Source organism: Centroberyx gerrardi, chromosome 8 (assembly GCF_048128805.1).
Source record: "Centroberyx gerrardi isolate f3 chromosome 8, fCenGer3.hap1.cur.20231027, whole genome shotgun sequence".
NCBI lineage: Eukaryota > Metazoa > Chordata > Actinopteri > Beryciformes > Berycidae > Centroberyx > Centroberyx gerrardi.
Window position 1 is genome coordinate 19,881,937 of NC_136004.1, and position 21,026 is coordinate 19,902,962.

General features: G+C 39.7%; 2 protein-coding genes across 2 annotated transcripts; one reads left to right on the forward strand and one right to left on the reverse strand.

The window, feature by feature from the left end:
• Window positions 1-816: 816 nt before the first annotated feature.
• Window positions 817-7,959, reverse strand: cdo1 (cysteine dioxygenase, type I). Its single transcript, XM_071919373.2, has 5 exons — window positions 7,689-7,959; window positions 6,052-6,129; window positions 4,797-4,954; window positions 3,937-4,106; window positions 817-1,848 (listed from the first exon to the last, which is right to left on the reverse strand). Exons 1-5 carry the CDS (start codon window positions 7,856-7,858, stop codon window positions 1,819-1,821), a joined length of 606 nt encoding a protein of 201 aa, XP_071775474.1. The 5' UTR covers window positions 7,859-7,959; the 3' UTR covers window positions 817-1,818.
• Window positions 7,960-10,494: 2,535 nt separating this feature from the next.
• ap3s1 (adaptor related protein complex 3 subunit sigma 1) lies at window positions 10,495-21,026 on the forward strand. The gene is made up of 6 exons (XM_071918988.1): window positions 10,495-10,731; window positions 13,800-13,891; window positions 14,992-15,103; window positions 15,233-15,304; window positions 16,056-16,163; window positions 20,209-21,026. Exons 1-6 carry the CDS (start codon window positions 10,663-10,665, stop codon window positions 20,335-20,337), a joined length of 582 nt encoding a protein of 193 aa, XP_071775089.1. The 5' UTR covers window positions 10,495-10,662; the 3' UTR covers window positions 20,338-21,026.

Here is a 21,026-nt window from a genome sequence, read left to right on the forward strand (position 1 = left end):
ACACACACTATTAGCAAATTAACAACCCATTTGTTTGCTTGCCAAGCGGATGCCAATTGTGCACAAACTTAATCGGTTAATAACTGGTACCTTAATACTGCAATCAGGGCACCATTAACCATAATGTATTTATTCGTCAAGGTAATGATCTATTGATCTATCAATGACCCCACCCACCCACACACACACACAAACCAAAGTACACATACACACGCCATTAACCAAACGGATGGCAACACGCGTGTGTTTGCTTGCTAATGCCATCCACACAAAGAGCTAATCTGTTCACAAATTGCTGCAGTATTTGCTTAATTACTGTATTGTAGGGATCGCAAACCTACATACTTAGACATCAGTGAGATAAGTTTGAAGCTAACATATTTAAGATAGCCTCACCCAGCCTCCTACACCAACACACACACATAACCAATGATTTTGGTGTTTGACACTGTAGTGTGTGGTGTTCAGGTATATGTCAAACTGTCAAGTGTTCAACTACTGTACACTAGCACTATAAAAATATGTCCTGTTGAATATTCAGCTGAAGCCTTTGTCACAGGTCTGACACAAACTACATGGAGTTTTGTGTTTGCTGCATACATGTTTGTAGCAAAGCATGAATTATTGTTGTTATCCAGTATTAACAAAATATTATGATTACTTCTTGATAGACTATTATTATTATATATATTATCAATATACCAGAGACAGAAGATATATACCATGCAGGCAATATGCCATAGAGACAGAAGATATATACCATGTAGGTAATATACCATAGAGACAGAAGACAACACAACACAATTTTCTGTGAAAGGGTAATAATGTTTAATGGTCTACAGTCATGGCCAAATTTATCATTCACTGTATCATAGAAATCATGCATGCAACTGACAGCGCTATAAGTGGTGCTATGTTGCAAAACTACAAACTATATAAATACAACTACAATCGAAACGACAGGCCAAAATCCTGAGAAAAAGTGAGTCTTGTCCTAAAACACAGTCTACTTATCATACAAAATCTTCCCTCCCCAAGACTCTCTTGGTCACCTAATGCTTGAGTCTGAACACATGTAGGAGTGACACTAAAGTAGCTTGCTGATTAGAAGACTCCTTATAGCCGCATGAACAGAATACTCTGCAAATAAATTACAGGCATCGCACTTTTAAAAACAACGCATCTCTAAAGCTTTACATTTTTGCCAAATGCAAAAGAACATCGCAATTTTTCTAATTAGACTGTACAAACACATTTTATGTTACATTTCATCACAATGTTCAACAGGTGTTAGACAATTTTGAGTGGTACAAATCAACAGTAAATACAGCTATAAAAGTGCTCCATTGAGTGTGAAACTGTTGATCGTAGAAAGTTTTCCTTTTCTTGAGATATATAATTGAAGAGAAACGCTAAAGTTATATTTTTCCCTCTGAAATGCTAAAGCTCTACTCTTCAGCTATGGGCCGTAACAGTACAAAAGTGTGGTTACACAGGTCATGGACACACAGGAATGTTGTTATTGGAAAAGGGTCTCCTCAGGCCTAGCAAACAAAAGGCAGATTCAATCCGTGGCGGAGCCTATTCATGCATTCGTCCTGTGCTCATCAGTATTTGCCAAGCTCACACTGGGCAGCGATAAAGCCATTCTAATTACTGGCTTGTCCTTTTGAACTGGCCCGCTCCTGATTTTAAATGGGTTGCTTAGTCATAGTAGGTCGACATTTCGCCCCCTCTGCAGTTTCTCTCGACTCAATTTTACAACATTGTCACTTTAAATGCAACTGTCTTCATCTTCTGCCTCCTCCTTTGGTGACCTTAGTTGTTCTCTTGTGAGATTGTGGTCTCCTAAGAAAAGAGTGAAAACAAACAGAGTGAGTTAGACCGTGAGTCCAAATCTGGTAGATGATATGCATCATGGGAGACTGCCAAGTGAGGCTTGTGAAGAGCCAAACCAAGGGTTTAAAGAGTCAGTTTGCCATCATAATCTAATACATAATCTGTTCTCCTGAGAATCAGAAGGTCACCCATTGAAAAAACAACCCCAGACCTCAAAACAACTGTTGATAAAAGGCTTATGGTGAGGTAAGCAGGTGGAGTTCATTGTGTACTCACACTATCTTATCTTATCTCCTACGTGTGGTGTTGTAATCTGATGCGCACACTAGACAGCAGTGTGGTCAAGGTATACTTATGCAACTAGTAGATTTCAGATAAGGCCACTGTTGTTGGCAAGGTGGCCGAAACAGGTAGATGTTCACTGTAGGTGTTCTTAAACTGAAAAGACCAACCAGCATCTTGGCCTGAACATTAAAAACAGGCTCTCACATGCTCAATAAATTATTTGCCTTGTGGAATACAGCATTCCAGTCGAAACATCTGGCAACAACTGGAAACAGATTTCATGACTATGAAATGGAAACTTTCTATTGGTGTCTTAAAAGTTTACTGAAAAGTCTTGGGTGTTGCTATAATTGCTTATAGAGCAGGGCTTAATGAGAGTGGCAAGACGCTATAAAAGCCACCACCTTCCTGCTCACAAAGCAATAAAGTCTTTGGCTGAGGAACTTCTTGTGTTGAATAAACTAACGTTTATAGCGGTTCTCCAGGTAAGGTTATATATCAAAAAGCATTAAGATCTAGAATAACAGGTGTGTGCTTGTGTTTTGCCAAGCTGATATGAATAGCTAGACTGACTCAAATATGATCTTCCTATCTTAGCTTACCACTAAACATTAACTTCTGACACCCTGCATTCCAGTGAAATATACCACATTATGACACTTTCTGCCATGAAAGCTGTGCAAAATGTTTTATGGGTTTAGAAAACAAGTTTGTCTTTGTCACTATGTCTCAACTGCCAAGATAAGCTCCTTTTTAGTCTGAGAGTGAGCTGTTCAGTGTAATTTCATGAGCCAGTCTGGGAGTAAATAATAGTTGAGGTTAAAATAATATTCCAGAATATTCTCTTAACGCATACTGTGTTTCAATGTCAGATGTGAGTCTACCTTACCAAGTCGACTATGGACTTTTGAACACAGAGACTTGTGAACTGGCTATATAAAAGGATCTTTATGGCTCTCAAGTGAACTTCATGAACTGCATCGCTTATCCTCTAAAAGAGTGAAAGTTTGAGGTTTAAAGAAGTTAAGTTTTGTCTCTTTCTGTTCACTGGTAGCTATTAACTATGTTGAGAGTACTTTAGCCTGCCTTGCATGCAAAGCCATCAATAAGGTAGTGTTCTGTATTCCATATCGTATGTATTGCCATAATCACTATGTTTGATTTCCTCCATTCAACATTTCATAAATTTAAATTTTCATAAATGTTAAGCCTCAGAATTGGTCTTAAAAATGACTGAAGTCTCAGGATGCTTTCAGACTGGGTCCACTTGGCTAGTTTGTTTCGAAACAGAGTACGTTTACCTCCTTGTCACGGTCACTTTTGTGAAAGTATCCGTGAGTGTGAAAGTGAAATCGCGACCTGTTCCAAAAGAAACAAGCGGGACAGGATCCACCTGATCTGGGCTTAACTGCAACCAAGACGTGTTTTGTTTCCCATCAGTCTGAGACTGAGACCGAGACCAGCGCCAGATAAACATCAAAAATGTAAACACCCATAGTTACTGCCTTGGTGTGCCTTTATCTATTCACACAAACCCTAAAAGAATGTCACGTTATGAATCAGAACAGGACACTTGACAGCTGTCAGTGTGCAGCCAAACGTGACAGCTGTACAAAATACTCAGGGTTAGAATAAGAAACACTGGGCCTTTTTCAAAGACATGGATCAAGCCAAGTCCTAGATCCATTTTCTTGTTCAATGGCGATTTCCATTGAAAAGTCTTAGTTTAATCCTAAACCGTACTAGGCTTAATCTTAAATTGGCCCCTCAAGTCTTATAAATGACTGGTAGAACTGTGTAAAGGTTCCTTACAAATGGAGTCCTCTCTCCGTATTTGCTCCAGAAGGTCATCTTGACAGTGTTCCTGTGTCCCGTCCGCTGGTCAAAGGTCTGGCAGGTCTTGAAAGGAGGGCTATACAGGTGCAAACTGGCTGCGCACTCCGTATGGCTGACATTCTCCACCCGATGCAGGCCAATGGAGTCTAAGATATGCGGGCGCACGCACACGCACACACACACACACACACACATCATACATTTAGACACTGTATGCCATTGGAATGCTAAGTATCCACATAGAGAGCTGTGAGATGGGGGGGTCACAGGGTTAGGTGTAACAGCCAGTTACTGGCGGTGCAATAACCAACAACTCACACCAAACATAGCACCGGGGCTCTGTGGGCTTTGGGCCAATACTTAGTCAGCAGGGTGTTGGGCAGAGACCTGAACACCATTCATTGCAAAGTCACATTACGTTACATTACATAGTACAAGGATTGGAAACTTTGGTGGCACTGCAGGCCACAAAAATGATATACGTATTGCAATGTCATACACATTCACCACTAGTGCGCTGACTGGACTGGAGCCAGTCCTGTTAGAATTGCAAAGAGAGATACCTCACATCAGTATCGTGTCAGAAAGAACATGCAAAGTATGTTTGTTCACTTGCACTGAAGAGAATGTGGGTTTTTTTAACTACATTAGCACAATAATGTGGTGAATTTATCACCATATTAAGAAGCAGTCTGACAGATGCACACATGGCCCCCAGACACATAAACAAAATATTTAGGAAACTAAGTGGTATTAACACTGAAGGAAGGCTGAAGAACGGCCCTCTTTAATTGGAAAGGGGGAAACAATAATCAACAGGCAGTCTGGTTTCTCACCATTTATGTAAGCAACCTGGTTTTCCTGTAGAATTCTCTGTGATTTCTGGACCATGTCTCCATGGGTTTTATTTTCCGGCCACTCAAACAGCGTCTCCTTCAGCTGGCCCTGCAGCAGCTTCATGAAACAGTGGGAGTCTGTGTGGTCGTGGATACTACTGCAAAGCATTTAAAGAATCACACAAGTATACAGTGTCAGAGTTTCTGCTTAGTCAACTCAACTGGCAAATGTGCATTGCTGCTGAGGAGTAATCGCTGCTTTTTGGCCTCTTTTTTAAGGTTTAATGGTATTCTGTGAGCTGATTATGTTTCATGGCCCTTGGACCCAGGAACAACATTCAAAGCCTATCTTCTGAAAAATATGTGGGATTCAGTCTAACGGTAAGATCTTTTTTGTTCCCGAGAAGTACGGAAAATACTGTGTCCACTATGCTACAAAATGACAAGCTCACATCCAGGCTGGCGGGAAGGCCATGACACAGGAACAATATTGCCATATTGCCTGCAGTAGGAATGGAGTGAAACAAATGTCTCTGCTCTTGTGAAAAATAATGACTAATCTTGTGCTGGTGTGGACAGCGAGTCCGAAAATATCTCATTATATAAACAACACAAGATCTTATCAAACCTTACAAGATTTGAATCTGCCCTATCTCTCCCTTCTGTCTCAACTACAGCAAATGTCAGTTCAGGTGACAAAGCGGCATTAGGCTTTACAAGTGGGGCACGCTCATGCTCATGCTCATGCTGCAGGTACGATCAAATAATGTCTATTTACACAACCTGTCTGTCTGTAGAACATTGGACTCGCTTATCTGCATTAACGTGATGCAGCATCATTATAATTGCCAGGGGAAATCACTTTATATGAATATAAAAAAATGCAGTTATTCTAATTTTGATAAGAGTAATGGTGTCAACTGCTTAGTGTTTCAGTATGGACTATGGTCATTTTAATGCTTCTATTAATATGTAGCCTATTTGGAAGTAGTGAGCTGGTTATAAATGATGAACCCTTGACCAGAGAAAACAATTTTACTATTCCATAATTGCAATACAATACCAGGTATAAAACTATATTTTGTTTTATCAGAAATCAATTTCTCAGTTAATTGGACTATGGTTATCTGAGTCCATACTGATATTAAGTTAACTTTTGCAACTTATCATTTGACAGATAATCTATTCTACAACCAATAAGGAATACTTTAATCAAACCACCTTAATTATTATTTTACTTGTATGAACATCTCACCTGCCATGACCTTCTCCCCAGCACAGGATCATGAGATTGAACTTCCCATTACCTTCATCGACCAAGTTCCTTGTGTACCTGCGAAACACAATGATTTATTAAAATGATCAAAGAGATACACAGCATCATGTCCTACTCTTGTTATTGTTACCCTGAAAACAAGACTGGAAGACTCAAGGAGAACTTTAGAGCTGACGTGTGAAAAGTCATGTAGGAAGTGGAAAATGTAAGTGTTTTGGTAAAGCTGAGATGTGAAACAAGTAGAGACACATATTTTAAGACATGCGCCGCTTATTATAAAATAATTAATTCCAATAATTCATGCTCACTTGGAACCTTAAAGTCACAGTAAGTAAAACTCTGAAGGCCTAAATCTCAAAGTGAGTGGCAAAATTCAAGTCTCTCCGAAACAGTTGCTTCTTTTGTAACATGTTAGGAATCCTTTCATAAGCTGTAAGTGATTTGTCTTGCATAACAACAACCACCTTCTCTTTTAACAATACATTTGTATCAGTTGATTCTAAGGATTTTCATATGGCCTGTTTTATTTTCTCCACAGCTCTACCTATTTTAGGTAGGCCTATAAGAAGGTTGGGGGGGAGGGGAGTTGTTCAATTTTACTTCACAGATGCCTAAAGCTACTTTTATCAACACCCCAAAGTCATCTGTACTGAAAACCAACTACACCCAAGTATGCCTGTAGCTGTATTGCTTCGAACAGGATAGACAATAAAAATCAGTTAACTTTCCCATTGCCAAACTTGTTCCTTGCTCGTAAATCACACTTTGAAATCGAAAATCTACTTCATCACATATCGGCCAGCTTGCTTGGTGTGCCGAGTTCTTCTGCTCTGTGCAGTACCGTCAGCCCCTAAATATTTTCGAGGCAGCTGCAGCTCCCTGGTGGGCGACGGTCAGTCACACCACAAGCATACAATTTGGGAAAATCAATGGGTGTGTATCCGTTCTTAATGCTGATTGGACAGCCCACCAACCCACCCTCCATTGATCCCTCACTAATCACAACACGGGGACGGAGGAGCTCTGGGAAAATTGGGATGGAAATTAGTTTGAAGCCAAGGGGCACTTTGCAAAACACATTTTCAAAAACTATTATGTTTTGTTATCGGTGCGCTGTAAAAAATAAATAAATAAATAAACACTGCATTTAAAAAGTATGGCTTGGACTAACATTCATGTAAACAAGTCGAGTCTTTTTTTTTCTTTTTTTTTCCATTCAGGCGAACTGTAACAAAAGCTTCTATTCAGTTGCAAACGACACGCATGTTTTAATTCAATTATAGGTTGATATTGTGCATGGGATGGATAGAAATAAACATGTTTTAAGAGTTGATTTGTTTGATTTTAAATGCAATTTGTGCAATAGTTTTCAAACTTATAAATAGCCCAGAATTGGGCTACTTACATTACATTGATATTCACCGCCTTATTCTTTTCAAAGGTTATAGTAAAAATAAGTTATAGTGAAAATAAAAACATAATAATGATAACCCCAAAATGACAGACTAGGCCACAATAAGTACCACAAAGAGTGTGAAGTGCATCAGCTTAATAAACATGCAATACATGATAATATGCTGCACACATGAAGCAGAATCATCATTAAACTGTTTTACCTGTACTGGTCGAATTTGGCAAATTTCATCCATTCCTGCGGCTTGCTCTCATATGATTCCATGATATTTTGAACCTCCTCCACATTAATGTTGTCACTTTCAAAGATCTTGTGCAGCATCTTTATCAGGTCGTCAAGGGTTTCTGGCTTCACCAGCTCGGTTTGCTCCATGTCTGTATTGTTGGGTTTGATATTTCTTGTCTACTTTTCTTCAGTAAAAGCAAAAGGATTCTCTAACCAACTTTCCAGAGCTGTATACTTTTTATAGCGCCGCAATTTGGGGGCGAACTTGTGTCGGACCGTACCATTATGGGAAAAGGTGACGCCCGGAGAATAATGTTATTTGAACCAACTTTGTGGTGAGTGCATAATGAAATATTGCTGAAATATTTGCTAACACTTTCCACAGACTTACTGCATAGCGGTTATTATTTCCTTTGATACCAAATTGTAGTTTTTATTTTTATGTTTATCAATGTGGCCATTCATTTCTCAGATTAAGAACTTGGACTAATCCTCTTTGAGCCCAATTCCACCACGTTGTCACCCACACAGCCTCCCCCTTTCTTACTGTGGTATTTCGTACAACAATAGCTGTCCTGCCTCTCTTTGTGGGGCTTTTCTTCAGACACTGAATGAACAGTGTCCAAGGTGTATGCACGACCGAGACCCAAAAAAAGTGGAGATGATTGTAAAAAGTAAATAAATAAAGTGTGTGTGTGTGTGTGTGTGTGTGTGTGTGTTGGGGGGGGGGGGGGGGGGAGTTGAAATGGAATCAAGAATGTATTGAGAAACACATCATCTTGTTTGCTGGCAAGTAACACCTAATTAGGCTAAATATGATTAATAATAACCTGTTTTGGTTGCATTTAGTCAATAAATTGTTATGACATGTTTGCTTTTTAAAATAAAAAACACTAAATACAACAGTTTGCCAAAAACTTACATAAAGGAGTACGTACCCTATATTTTCTTTAAATATCCCATACCTTATGGGAACATATTAGATTTTTAAAATATTCAAAGGGCAAAAAAATGCTTCCTTGATACTGCAAACATTCAAATATATTTTTCACTTAAAGTCTTATTTGTTCATCTGTCACTTCATGTATTACTCAGGAAGGTTGTATAATATGTCGATAATATGATCAGGCATGGAAGTATGTTCAGGCATCACATCCTTTCTGTACACTTCCCAAAGCTAACGGCATGTTGTCAGAGCTGAGCCCCGTCCACTCACCTTGCAGTCACTAATAAATCATTTTTATGGATGCAACACATTTTTCCCCCCACATAAATATAGGTTATTCACTCACAGTGGTCTGTTTGTTCCCCTGCAGTAAGAAGAAGCCTTACTGTATGTTCTATACAGAAAAACAAACAGGCACTGCAAGTCTAGTTAAGGGTATTGTGGATGACAAAAGGTACAGATAGAGAGTACAGAAAATACTTTCCACATGTTCTCCTGTAGCAGTTACACAGAAATGAGTGCAGAGTTGCAACTAGCAGAGCGGTGCCTTGCTCAAGGACACTTAGGCAGAGATTTTGGAGAAATGAAGAAGAACCTGCCTGATAAATAACAACAGCACTACTTAACAAATGTATCCAGGGAGGCTTAAGGTGAAGTTGTATGAACACTGGGGACCCAGATGTGATGTTTAGGCTGAATGGTGGTAACAAGCCAGATTTGAATTGGGCTGTCCCATGAGGGGAAACTGTACTAGCATGTCTCCTACATGTCAGTCAGTCAAAGGAAAATCCTGCCTGGCTAAGGGAGATATTCAGGCCTATATGTTTGCTAGTTGACAACGTCCTTTGCATTAGTGGTTGAGCCAAGTTTTCCTCTGGACTGCCACATCATCAATACCAGATGTACTTTTGCTCCACCTTGTGGCTCAGATGCAGTTAGAAAACTTCAATTGACTTTACCCAGCTATATGTGGACGATTCACTAGACACAATGATTTCACTGCCATTAATTAAAGCTTTGTTATGACTGCACTTTAGATTAAAATAGAAAATAGCATTAGTCACCATATTTTAGCAGCTCAAAAAGAATATGTATGGCATCAATATGAGATTTCTCTGGCTGAAAATCAAAACAAACAGGGTATACAGCCCATAGTAGGCTAAAAGTCTTTGAATGAATAAATGTAATGAAACTGAAGACAAATAGGGTAATTCCACCTGAAATGTTAATTATCTAAGCCTACTTAGTGCTGTAAGCAGTTTTATGCAATGCATGTTATTCATCTCACTTTCCAGCCCACACAGCACTGACAGGTCAGATGGCGTGGCCACACGATCTGGGTTTCCATGGCTATATTCATAAGAAATGTGTTCAGAATGAAGCAATTCCCTCTTCAACTGTTTTGATTAGCTTCCTAGCAGCCTAAGAAAATCACTGTAATATTCCTATGTGGATTTGGTGTGTCTGTGGTATGCAATAGTGAATTTATAGTATCCTTATCATGTTTTACAGTCTATTTTTTTTTTTTTAAATCTCCAATCGTCTCACTATGATATTCCTGTAGTTTCCCTATAAGATTATGTAGCCCATATAGCCTTTTACTCTTGATGTACTAGTTATATGGAAGTCTTCTTACATTTGGATTATAGGATTGTTAGTATTGCTTTAGTTCTATTCGTTGGATCTAATGCCACTGGATGGATAAACCACTGAGCATCACCTATGTTGTACCGACGCGTATACCGATTCAGAATCTATCGGTTTGAACCATCGCGGCTGCTGTAGGAGGAGGAAAATGCACGGGTCGCTTTGACGTGGAGTATTTCCGTAAAGAGACGATGGAGAAGTAGCGTGTAGCTTCAAGCTAGCCCGTATTAACCTTAAATCGAGACGGGATTTAGCACCGATTCCCAGTTAGAACTGGGTTCACGGGGGTTGACAGACAACAGTCTTTCACAGACTGAGCCGTTTCTGTTCCCCCGCCTCCCTCCGTTCAACTACAATCATGATAAAAGCCATTCTAATATTCAACAACCATGGGAAACCAAGGCTTTCTAAATTCTACGAGCATTATGTGAGTAATAACGTTATGTTTATTGTTTTTGTGTGTTCTTTTTTGCCGTCTATACAGGTTTGTTTGGAGTTTATCAAATCCTAATATACGAGTCATTTATGATTGATAGGCCGACGTAAAAAAAGAATTATAAATACAAAAAAAAATCTAGTGTTTTACAGTAAATGGCTGTTCAGCTACTTTGTTTCATGTGTATTACGCAATCAATTGGACGGCTAACCTATATCAGAACACATGTAGCAGGCTATCTTTAGAAAACATTTGTAACATTGTTGCAAATTGAAGAAGGGCTGCATAGGGTGGGTGTACTTTTACAACCATAGTGATGTGGTGTTGTGTTTGCGAGTGTCATTGATCCTGTTGTATAAGATGTCAGTCTGAACCGTGCTGTCCTTTTAACTATGAATAATTGAACATGTGCAAGACGAAGCGAGGCTAGCCTATGATACTTCCGAGCTTTGTGCCCCGGTGTTTTTATTCGGCTCTGCAGACCGACGTTAAAAGTGAGCTGTCATTACATGAATGCATTGTAGCGAGTTCAGTCTGTTTATGTCACATGACTTAATTACGCCCTTGTGATTGTCTCGTGCTCTTGCACACGCTTCAACCAGTTCTACTGGAATTAATGTTATCGGCCATTCATTTAGACTGACACGGGCCTACCTGTCGTGGAAAAAGTGAATGAATGAGCTCCGTGTAGCAAATTACAGGTTATGTAATGTCCTTTGCTGGGCAAGCTGTGTTGGCTTGTTCTAGTAATTGGATTTATATCTCAAGGTTGCCTGGCTCCCCTACTAATATTTGTGCTGTAATAACAAGGGGGCTCAAACAGTTCTTGTCCCAAACAACAACATTCTCATAAACTCATAAACACAAGGAATAACAGGAGGAATAATAAAGCGCAGCATTCTATCAATTGAGATGGACATGGATGTGTTTTCATTTCACTAGGCTACATGGAAATTGATTGGATTATAAGCAGGCTGTGTAGACACCATCTGTGGGCTTTATATTAAAACCTGAGGTGTCGACTTACTGGCTGCAGGATATAATATTTCACACATGCTGCTACTTGTGAGGACATATTCTAGAGTTAGGTGTTGGAATAAGGGTTAGTTTAAGGATAGGATTGGGTCTGTGTGGGGTGTCTACAGGTTGAAGTTTGTGTGAGGGGCTTTGGAAACAAAATGAGTCAGTGGAATATGTCTGTGTGTCTGTGTGTGCCTCTTGTTTGTGTGTGTGGGTGTGTTGAGAGAGAGAGAAAATTGAATGGCAGAGCTGAAGGGGCGTTGGCCTATCAATTATAACCCGTCGGCTGGCTGAGATGCATATAGCCAAAGCATCTGTCGAGGAGAGTGAACGGTATACTCGGCAATATGTGTACACACACACACACACACACACACACCCCCACACACACCATTAATTGATGATCTGCCGACATAAATAAGTAGCTTGGCAGGAAGAACAGCTGTGTGTTTGTGCTACGACAACAAGGCCTAAATTGCTATGGGACAGTCTAGAGATTCTGGTTCTGAAATCAGAATGTGGTTTAAACAAAATGTGCTTTTGCACATATTGTTCATTCATGTGAAAGTTTGTAGATTACTACATTTTAAACCCATAGTTAAATGGAAGAAGGCAGCCAAACTTTCCAGTTGATGAAACAAAGAAAACACTGAAAAATGTTGCTAACCTCTATGTCAGTGTATTGTAAAGTGTATTGTAATTTTCTTGTGGTGCTGTGGAGCTCATTGTGTAGAGCATGGCATTACCATTGTCAGTGTTAGAGGTTCAATTCCCTTTTCGCCCACCCATGCTAAAAATAAATGCACTTGTAGAACTGTAAGGTGCTTTGGATAAAAACGTCCGGCAAACTGCTTATATAATGTCCCCCACAATTAAATCGCAGAGGGGAGGGGGCCACTGCTGATCGGATTTTGCCAAAATGCAGGGGAACAATGCAGGGTCAAAACAAAGTGACATATTTGTTAGTGATTGGCCCAGAGGGGGACTCCATCAGTCGTGGGGGAGGACTTACTGGTGCCTCGTTGCATATGAATTCAGTGTTGCACTGCGGCCAATGATTATTAAAACACTCAATTGTTTGTCTCCTGCAGGGTCCCACCAGAAACATTTTGAATCCCAAACTGTAGTATTAGAGATGCTGGTGTATTGTCTGTTATTCCAAGTCTCACTGTACTGCTTGTGTGCTACTGTATCCTCAAACTCTTACTGACTGCCCTAACTCTGCTAGCTACCCATGCTTCAAGTCACTTGACCGATTTAGCCCTCTAGCCCGCTACATACTTGACAGCCTCCTCTCTCTTTGTACTCACTGACTTATTACAGACCCTGAGAGGGCATTTACACCCTCTGGTAAGGCTGACTCAGTGTTGGTGCACACTGCAAGATTTTATCCACATTTACCTTTTGATTGTTCTGCTCAAATTGAGAAGATTAGGCTTAAAATCCCAGATCATCTATTTTTTTTGTCTATGACCTACAACAAGTTTGCTTTTTAATCCCTGAATCATAGTGAAGTTTGTCTTTGTCCCAACTGGTTATCCCAGAGCTGCAGTCCAATTAGAAACTGTATAAAACTGGACGCTAGCTTTTCAAAGTGCCTGGGGATTTTGGCTCCTTATTAGTTCAGGAAACCTTGAAGTGTGAGTCCTCCTTAAGCCTTTTAGCAAATGCTTGCCAAAATGCCTAAGGATATTGGAGCCTTTAACCAGAATCTCATCCGTTAGCAAACAATCAGAAAAACCTAGCCTCATTCAGTTTGCACAATGGAATCATTGACTGTGTAGCCAGTGGGCAATTTGGTTAAACATGACAAGGACAATGGTGTGCAGAAGAAGCATGCTTTTTCCTTAGATTGAAAGGCATCCCTCTTGTTCATTATAGATTTTAGGGGAAAGGAAAGGTGAGAGAAATCAGCAATTTACCTGCCAAATATCCTCCTTGCTAATAGTGATCAAATGGCTCACTGGAAGCAAGGAAGTGCATATTATTTGCCTGTTCTTCTTTGTTTAACAGTCTTTATTTCCTCATTCCTCCTGCAGAGTGAAGACACAGAGCAACAGATCATCAGGGAAACCTTTCACTTGGTCTCAAAAAGAGATGAGAACGTCTGTAATTTCCTAGAAGGTGGAATGTAAGTGTTGTGGTCTAGTGAATAAGCAAAAGGCTCCCCCTGTGTGTGGATCAGTGTGTCTCAAAGTCAAAGAAGTAGGTTTCAACTCAGAACTCGATGGCATGGCCTCCTCAGGTAGACTCATTATTCTCTCATGCAACATCACAGGAGTAAGTTCACACTATTAAAGGAAAGCTCGGCGGGCTTTCTGAATGACGATCAATGGTAACAGTGGTTGTTTGATATTCATTTATGATTCATGAATGAGGTCCCAGGTGTTATTTTACAGTGGAAACCTCTCTCTGTCTCTCTCTCGCTCTCTCTCTCTCTCTCTCTCTCTCTCTCTCTGTCACTTCCCTGCTCTCTCGCCATTCTTTCATCACAGGAAGTTACATGATATCAAAGACTACCGTTGAACTGTGGAAATGCACACCTTTTACTAACATACCATATTCATAGCGATTACAGTTACATTCTATCACACTGCCAACAACACATGACAAGTGAGGATTAAAACAACAGTTTGGTAATATCACAAGCGGCTAGTATTTAGAACTATTAGAAGAACCACTTTATTCACAGTCATCTTCAAATGATCGCACAGGGCTATGCAGTACACAGACATAGCTCATGTTCAGTCTACTTGGTCACACATTCTTCCTGGTGCTCAAGCTGCTTGTGTGTGTGTGTGTGTGTCAGTTCTGTGGGAAAGGGCCCTCTGCGAAGGGGGAATATGTGATAAGACTAAGGTCAATGAGGTTTTATCAGACCCTCTAATAGATTGGTCAAGGATTATTTTCCATATCTGTCCCTGTTAGTCTATCTTGTGCCCTATCTTTGCACATGTTGACTCAGGACTGAAGACAGCCAGTGTTTTTCTGTGTTTGTTGTGGGTTTACAACCTGTTAATTATGTCTTGCTCAGGTTAGAGTGCAGCGTTGTGTGTGTAAATATTCTAGAAATCTAGATTTACTTATGTAAGTGTACTGTAGACATCAGTTGTCTTGATAGTGGTGGTGTTGTGGTTAAAAGTAGACATTTTTATTGTATGTGATCTATTTAAGTAAGAACGGTTTTGCTCTAATATCCTGCTTTATTTTGTCCTGTTTCCTGTGTGTTAGGTTGATTGGAGGGTCAGACAACAAGCTGATCTACAGACACTACGCCACACTGTACTTTGTGTTTTGTGTGGATTCCTCGGAGAGCGAACTAGGAATTTTAGACTTAATCCAGGTAAAAGCCTGGGAAATCACAGTATCTATTACCATGGTTGGGAAATGACTCGGAGCGTCTTTCTTGATTTGTGTTTGTGTTACAATCAATGGCAACTCTGTTTTATGCAGTTAATCCATCCATTTACAGGTATTTGTGGAAACGCTGGACAAATGCTTCGAGAATGTCTGTGAACTTGACTTAATTTTCCATGTAGACAAGGTAGGACATACAAATATCCCTCAGTCTGTTTTCCCCTTTGTGATGTCACATATTGATTTACTGCATGAATGTCTGATTTGAGAAATTCCCTCTGACCTTTTGTGATTTCACAATTTGCTTGTAAGTCTGAGCCATTGTGATGTCTCATATTATGAAGTTACACCTATCTGATGACATATTTAATCTGATTTATTCTGCTATCACAGCTTCACTGTTGTGACATTCCCTCTCACCCACTGTGACCTCACAGATTGTGTAGCTGAACAATCTCCACAGTCGTAATTGGTCTGTCTGAATGACAATACATCTTTTGTGGTATCACAAGCAGCTTAACAAATACATTCTGCAATTTTGATTTAGCCTATTACGATCTTCCAGGCATAGTGCGTTTGACAGACATTCTATCTGACTAACCCAATATTCTGCAAACCTAAATGGAACAAGTTCACTTTGGCCCAAACAAGGACCTTCTGTTATTGGATGATTGTAACGGATGCATGGTCTTCCTCATGGACACTGACTAACCAACAGTGTCATTTCTTCAGGCTGAAAAATAAATAAAACAAATTATCATTGAGAGCAAGCAGTTTAACTTGAGGCATACATGAGGCAATCAGAATTTTAGTGCTGCCAATGAGGGTTTGAAAACTATAAAGACATTTTGCAAACATTTATGTACATGCAAATCATTTTGACTGAAAGAATGAATTGTTGAATGGTATTATAGTATGCATCACGTCTCGATTGGCAGGTCCACAACATCCTGGCAGAAATGGTGATGGGCGGGATGGTCCTGGAGACCAACATGAATGAAATCATCACACAGGTGGACGCCCAGAACAAGATGGAGAAGTCCGAGGTAAGCGTGACCCCGCCGGTCCACTGTACTGTATGTATGACCTGACTCTGCCTTACCCCTCAAGGTATTGTATACAGTATGCAGGCATGTGTGTATGCTGCACCCTGCATGCGACTCTCCAGTGCCCTTGTGGATGCTCCCTACCTACTCTTGAGTGTTTGTGCTCTTCTCTGGCCTTTCCTCTTGCTACTGCACTGCTCTCAACACAGATCAGGACTCAACATATTCTCTCTTATATTTGTCAGTGTAAATACAGTATCAAAGTCATCAATTTTGTCATTTCATTACTATGGTGGCTTGACTTTGCTGTTGTCCGATGCATCTCTGAAATCTTTGATCATTAAGTCTCTCAATCACTATCTTATATTTGATATCTTGTCCATCCAAATTTGGCTTATAGTATTAAAAAAGGGGTGAGGGGGGGTTGTAGGTTGTGTTTAATTTTTGAGAAGAATGTGAATAAGCCCTCCATTTTCGAGTAAATGCATTATAAATGTGTTTTGTGACATCTGTAAGCCAATATTTTGATCTACACCATACACTTGATATTTGCTCTAAGCAAGGACATTGCTTTGCTTTCCATACATCTTCTGCTAGTCGATAAACATTATTCATTTAGTTACTGGAACTTGTTGGCATAGGTTCATCCATGACTGTACAGCACTGTTACAGCCAGAGACAATTTTATGAAATCATTTCTGTTTTGCATAATGTGGATTCCAGCCCCTGATGGCACATAAGACTTAACTGTACTAATGATTTGGCGTTGTTTTTCAATTTACCAATAATGTTACACATTAGCTTCCCTACGCTCTGCCCCTAGTTTGATGATGACAAACAAATCATAAATTGTAACTATATTTAAACAAATTTTTAGGGAATATTTTTGGGGATTCAATTCACTTTGGCAGTGAGTAGTCTCTGCAGAGAAACACTGAAAGAAAGCCACAAGGTTGTATTTAGAAAATTTTAAGTGGGTTTCATGGTTGTTTTGTGTGGCTTATGTAATGACAAAGTGAAGGGTGAGATTAATTGGATTTCTAACTGGCTGACAATGAGCAATGCATCTAATCAGCTGTGTGCTCGAACGTTTACAGAAATTATAAATTGCAGAGTCATGTGGCAGTAATTAACAGAGTCAATTTTTAAATAATTTGAGCTGCATTGTGTGTTTTTAATCAAACAGAATCTCCTTTTTGACCGATGTTGTGTAAGCCGAGTCTTTTACTGTTCAGCAATCATCAGAACTGCTCTGTCTCTTCCCTCTTGGACCTACCCTAGACCGCAGTGTCTGTTTTTCACCACGGTGATGGTTATTCAAAATGACATTGTCCATTTATAGGGCAGTATCTGGGGAACAGAGAACGATAAATATAGCTGTTCTTCCCAATTGGCAAGGACTGATTAAATGGCATTTAGCTTTTTTCATTGAGCTGATGTGTCGTAATAAATATCTTTTGTGTTCAAATTGTTGTTGGAGAAGCTTTAGAGCACTTATGGATGCGGTCTACGATTGGTCCTATCACTATTTCTGTGGAGATAAACTGTAATTACTTTGATCTGCTTTAACATTCCTCATTCCTCTCTTTTTCCTGACCCTTTCTAGTTCTTTCCATTCTTCTCTCTCTTTACAGACGTTTATCTTTCAGTCTACCAGGCAGGACAGGTAGACACAGGTACTGCTAAATTTACAACCGAGCACTGTAACTTTAACTGAAGTTTACTCCCCCTGAGTCTCTCCATATGGCCCTCCATGTAATAGCAAACTGACGTCACTAACATAGGAATCTTTCACGACAGACCCAAAAATGTAGCCATTGATTTATGTCCTTAATTCACTACACCTGCTGTTACTTCAGGGAGATGAGCTTCAGTGAGATGTAGACTGGACAGACTTGAAAGGGTGCAGCATACAGTATGTATCACAGGGCTCTGCGCCTACAGAGACGTCTCATAGCAATTTGGCAGAAGATGAAAGTTTCAACTCACACCTTGCAAGGTCACTTCCTACATGTTATTAATCAGCTTTCTGTTGCTTTGTTATTTTCCCGGGTTCTCCATCACTCTGCTGTGCTTTTGACTTTCCTGCACTGCAGTCGACTGCTTCAAAATGCATCTTTTGCAAACGTTTTCATGATTTTTATAAGTTCTTACCTGTGTGGGAGACGTTGATTTACATTTATATATATTTTTCTGCTTGGCTGCTCCCTGAAAGTGACAGTTGGATAACAATGCTGTTTAAAAGTGACATATCAGATATACTTTGATGTGCGCCGTTTAGCTGTATTAACTCAAATGCTTATAACTGTGACAGCATCAATAATTCTGCGACCTGACATGGTGCTGTGGTTAAAGTCTCATCTTTAGAACCACATGTACTTGTGCTTGAAGCAAGGATTAAAACCTTCCAGACTTAAATCCTGTGTCTGTCCTGCTCTGCTGTGCCTCTCAGACTTGGGATGGCGGACTGCTCACTCTCCTTAAAAAGAAATCTATAGGCAGAATGGCTTAATATAGAGTGGAGTACAAAAGCATGGCCACGTGTTACACAGCTGGAGTGATTATTTACGTAGCCATGACTCACTTAGACCAGAACCCCACCATACTGGATTTACACAGTAGTCTCCAGGCTACTCGCTGTTAAGGAAAAAATATCTTCAGTCTGACACCTGAATACTGTGCTGGATCAGCATTCCTCTCAGTTAACACTACGGTCGTCTTTCCTTCTAACCCCGGTCTCCTTGATACTTGGCAGTGATAGGAATGCCCAAAAGACAAACGGTCCATTGAAATAACCTTGTGAAAATAATTCAAGTGGATAAAAGTACATTCCAGACATGCTTCCTGTCGTATCACCAAATGTTTGAAAAGGCTATTCATGTGAGTGTGATTTCCACTTTCCCGGAGAGAACACGGCCAATGAACATACAGTTCCCTGCTTTAGACTAGTCGTCATTTTTGGGTCTGTCCGCTAAAGATTCTGTTGGGGGATCTCTAACCGCAGTGATTCTCAAATGTCTGTTCATATTTTAGGCCAAAAAGTAAATCATTGAATGATTCCAGATGTGTTTACTGCTGCAGAAAACCAAATTACACTGATGGTTTCAATAGAAATGCTATATTTAGGCTATTTCTCATACAGTTTCACATTGAGATTCATTGTGTTAGAGTGAGTTGCCTCCTCTGTCCCTGAGAATAGATCTCCCATTGTAGTCCAGTACTAGGCTTACAACCTCCTCATGTCATTAGTAATTAACACCATAGACATCTGTAAACAATACAGTATTCCTGTTCCTCTAACAGCAATGATGTACAGAGTATTTAGACAGCAACATGATAGTTACAGTTATATGTAGTCTTGCTTTTTGAAGTGTTAGTTCCAGCAGTAGTGAACCATTTCAACCCACTAGAGGTATCACTTGTGTTATAATTTCTAAAGCATGAAGGCCTAAATTGAAACACTTTTGCTCATTATGTTGAGAAGGTTTTCTAAATTCTACACAGACACTCTATGCATATCTATCTATCTAAAACATCATTTCCCTTTTCATATCCAAATCCATTTTTCTGCTTTACCCAATTCTCTCCTTGCATTTTTACCCTTATCGGTCCTCAAGAGTCCGGTGGGTTCACTTTCCAAGCAATGCTGCCTATATCCATTGATAGATGTACAATTCTGCTGAGTACTTCAAAATTAATGAATGATGTAGTATGTCCTCACAGTTGATTCATAATTGGCTCTGGTTGTGATGTAAACCATTATAGAACCAAATAATGCATGTGCATACGAAGCTACAAAGGCATCTGAATGTACATTTGCACATGTCTGTCTTAGTAGCTGTCAATGCTTTTGCATTTTGTCAGCAGTTGACTGTTGTTTGTTTAGTATTATGTTTAGCACTGTGTTGTGTGTGTATGTCTGTCCGATGTTGAGTGTCTCGTGTGAGTCGTGATCTGTAGTCATGTATAGCATGTTTGTTTGATGGGATTGAACCGGTGTTACTCTTATCAACCCTGCTTGTGTGTGTTTTGTGTGTGTATATAGGCCGGTATTGCAGGAGCGCCTGCTCGTGCCGTATCAGCTGTAAAGAACATGAACCTGCCGGAAATGCCCAGAAACATCAACATTGGTGACATCAGCATAAAAGTGCCAAACTTACCCTCCTTCAAATAGTGGCAGCGAGATCCTCAGCCTGCAGACGTCAGCCAATGTTTACTGCGATGCAATCTGTTTACCAAAACCTCACAAAATGAAGTTTTATCAAAAGTATAAATCTTGAAGGTACTGTGTGAATTAAAACTCCTCCTTTTGGCGTTATCTCTTTGGTTTTCCTGTTATGAAATGAATGTGTTTTATGTGGCTTTTTTTCTGTTTGAGAGAAAAATGAAGTATTTATTTATCAGTGGTACATTCCTTCTGCCTCGCTGGAGGCCCGCCCTTACGTTCAGCTGCTACAGAACAGACCTGGGCCAGTTTTTAATTGAAGTCCTTTCAGTTACTTTAGTGTTTACTTTTAAGCCTGATAGTGAAGATCTGGGACACTCCTGATTGGTTTGGTTGTGCCAGACTAGAGCAATCAATCAATCAATGGTGGCATATAAATGCAGCCATTTTAAATAGCAAATTGGAACAGGTCTGCTGCGCTACAGTATTGAAGAGTCATACCTTACAGATAGTTTGTAAAAACAATACAAATGACAAAGAATATTGTGGTATTGCAAATATGCTGATGATAATAAGGATATATATGCTGAAATTGTATTTTTCTTTTGTCTTATCTGTATGCAAAAAACTATTTTAAAACGATTATCAAATCATTTTCTCTTCTTTTTAATCTGTGCATGCCATTTTATCTCTCCTTT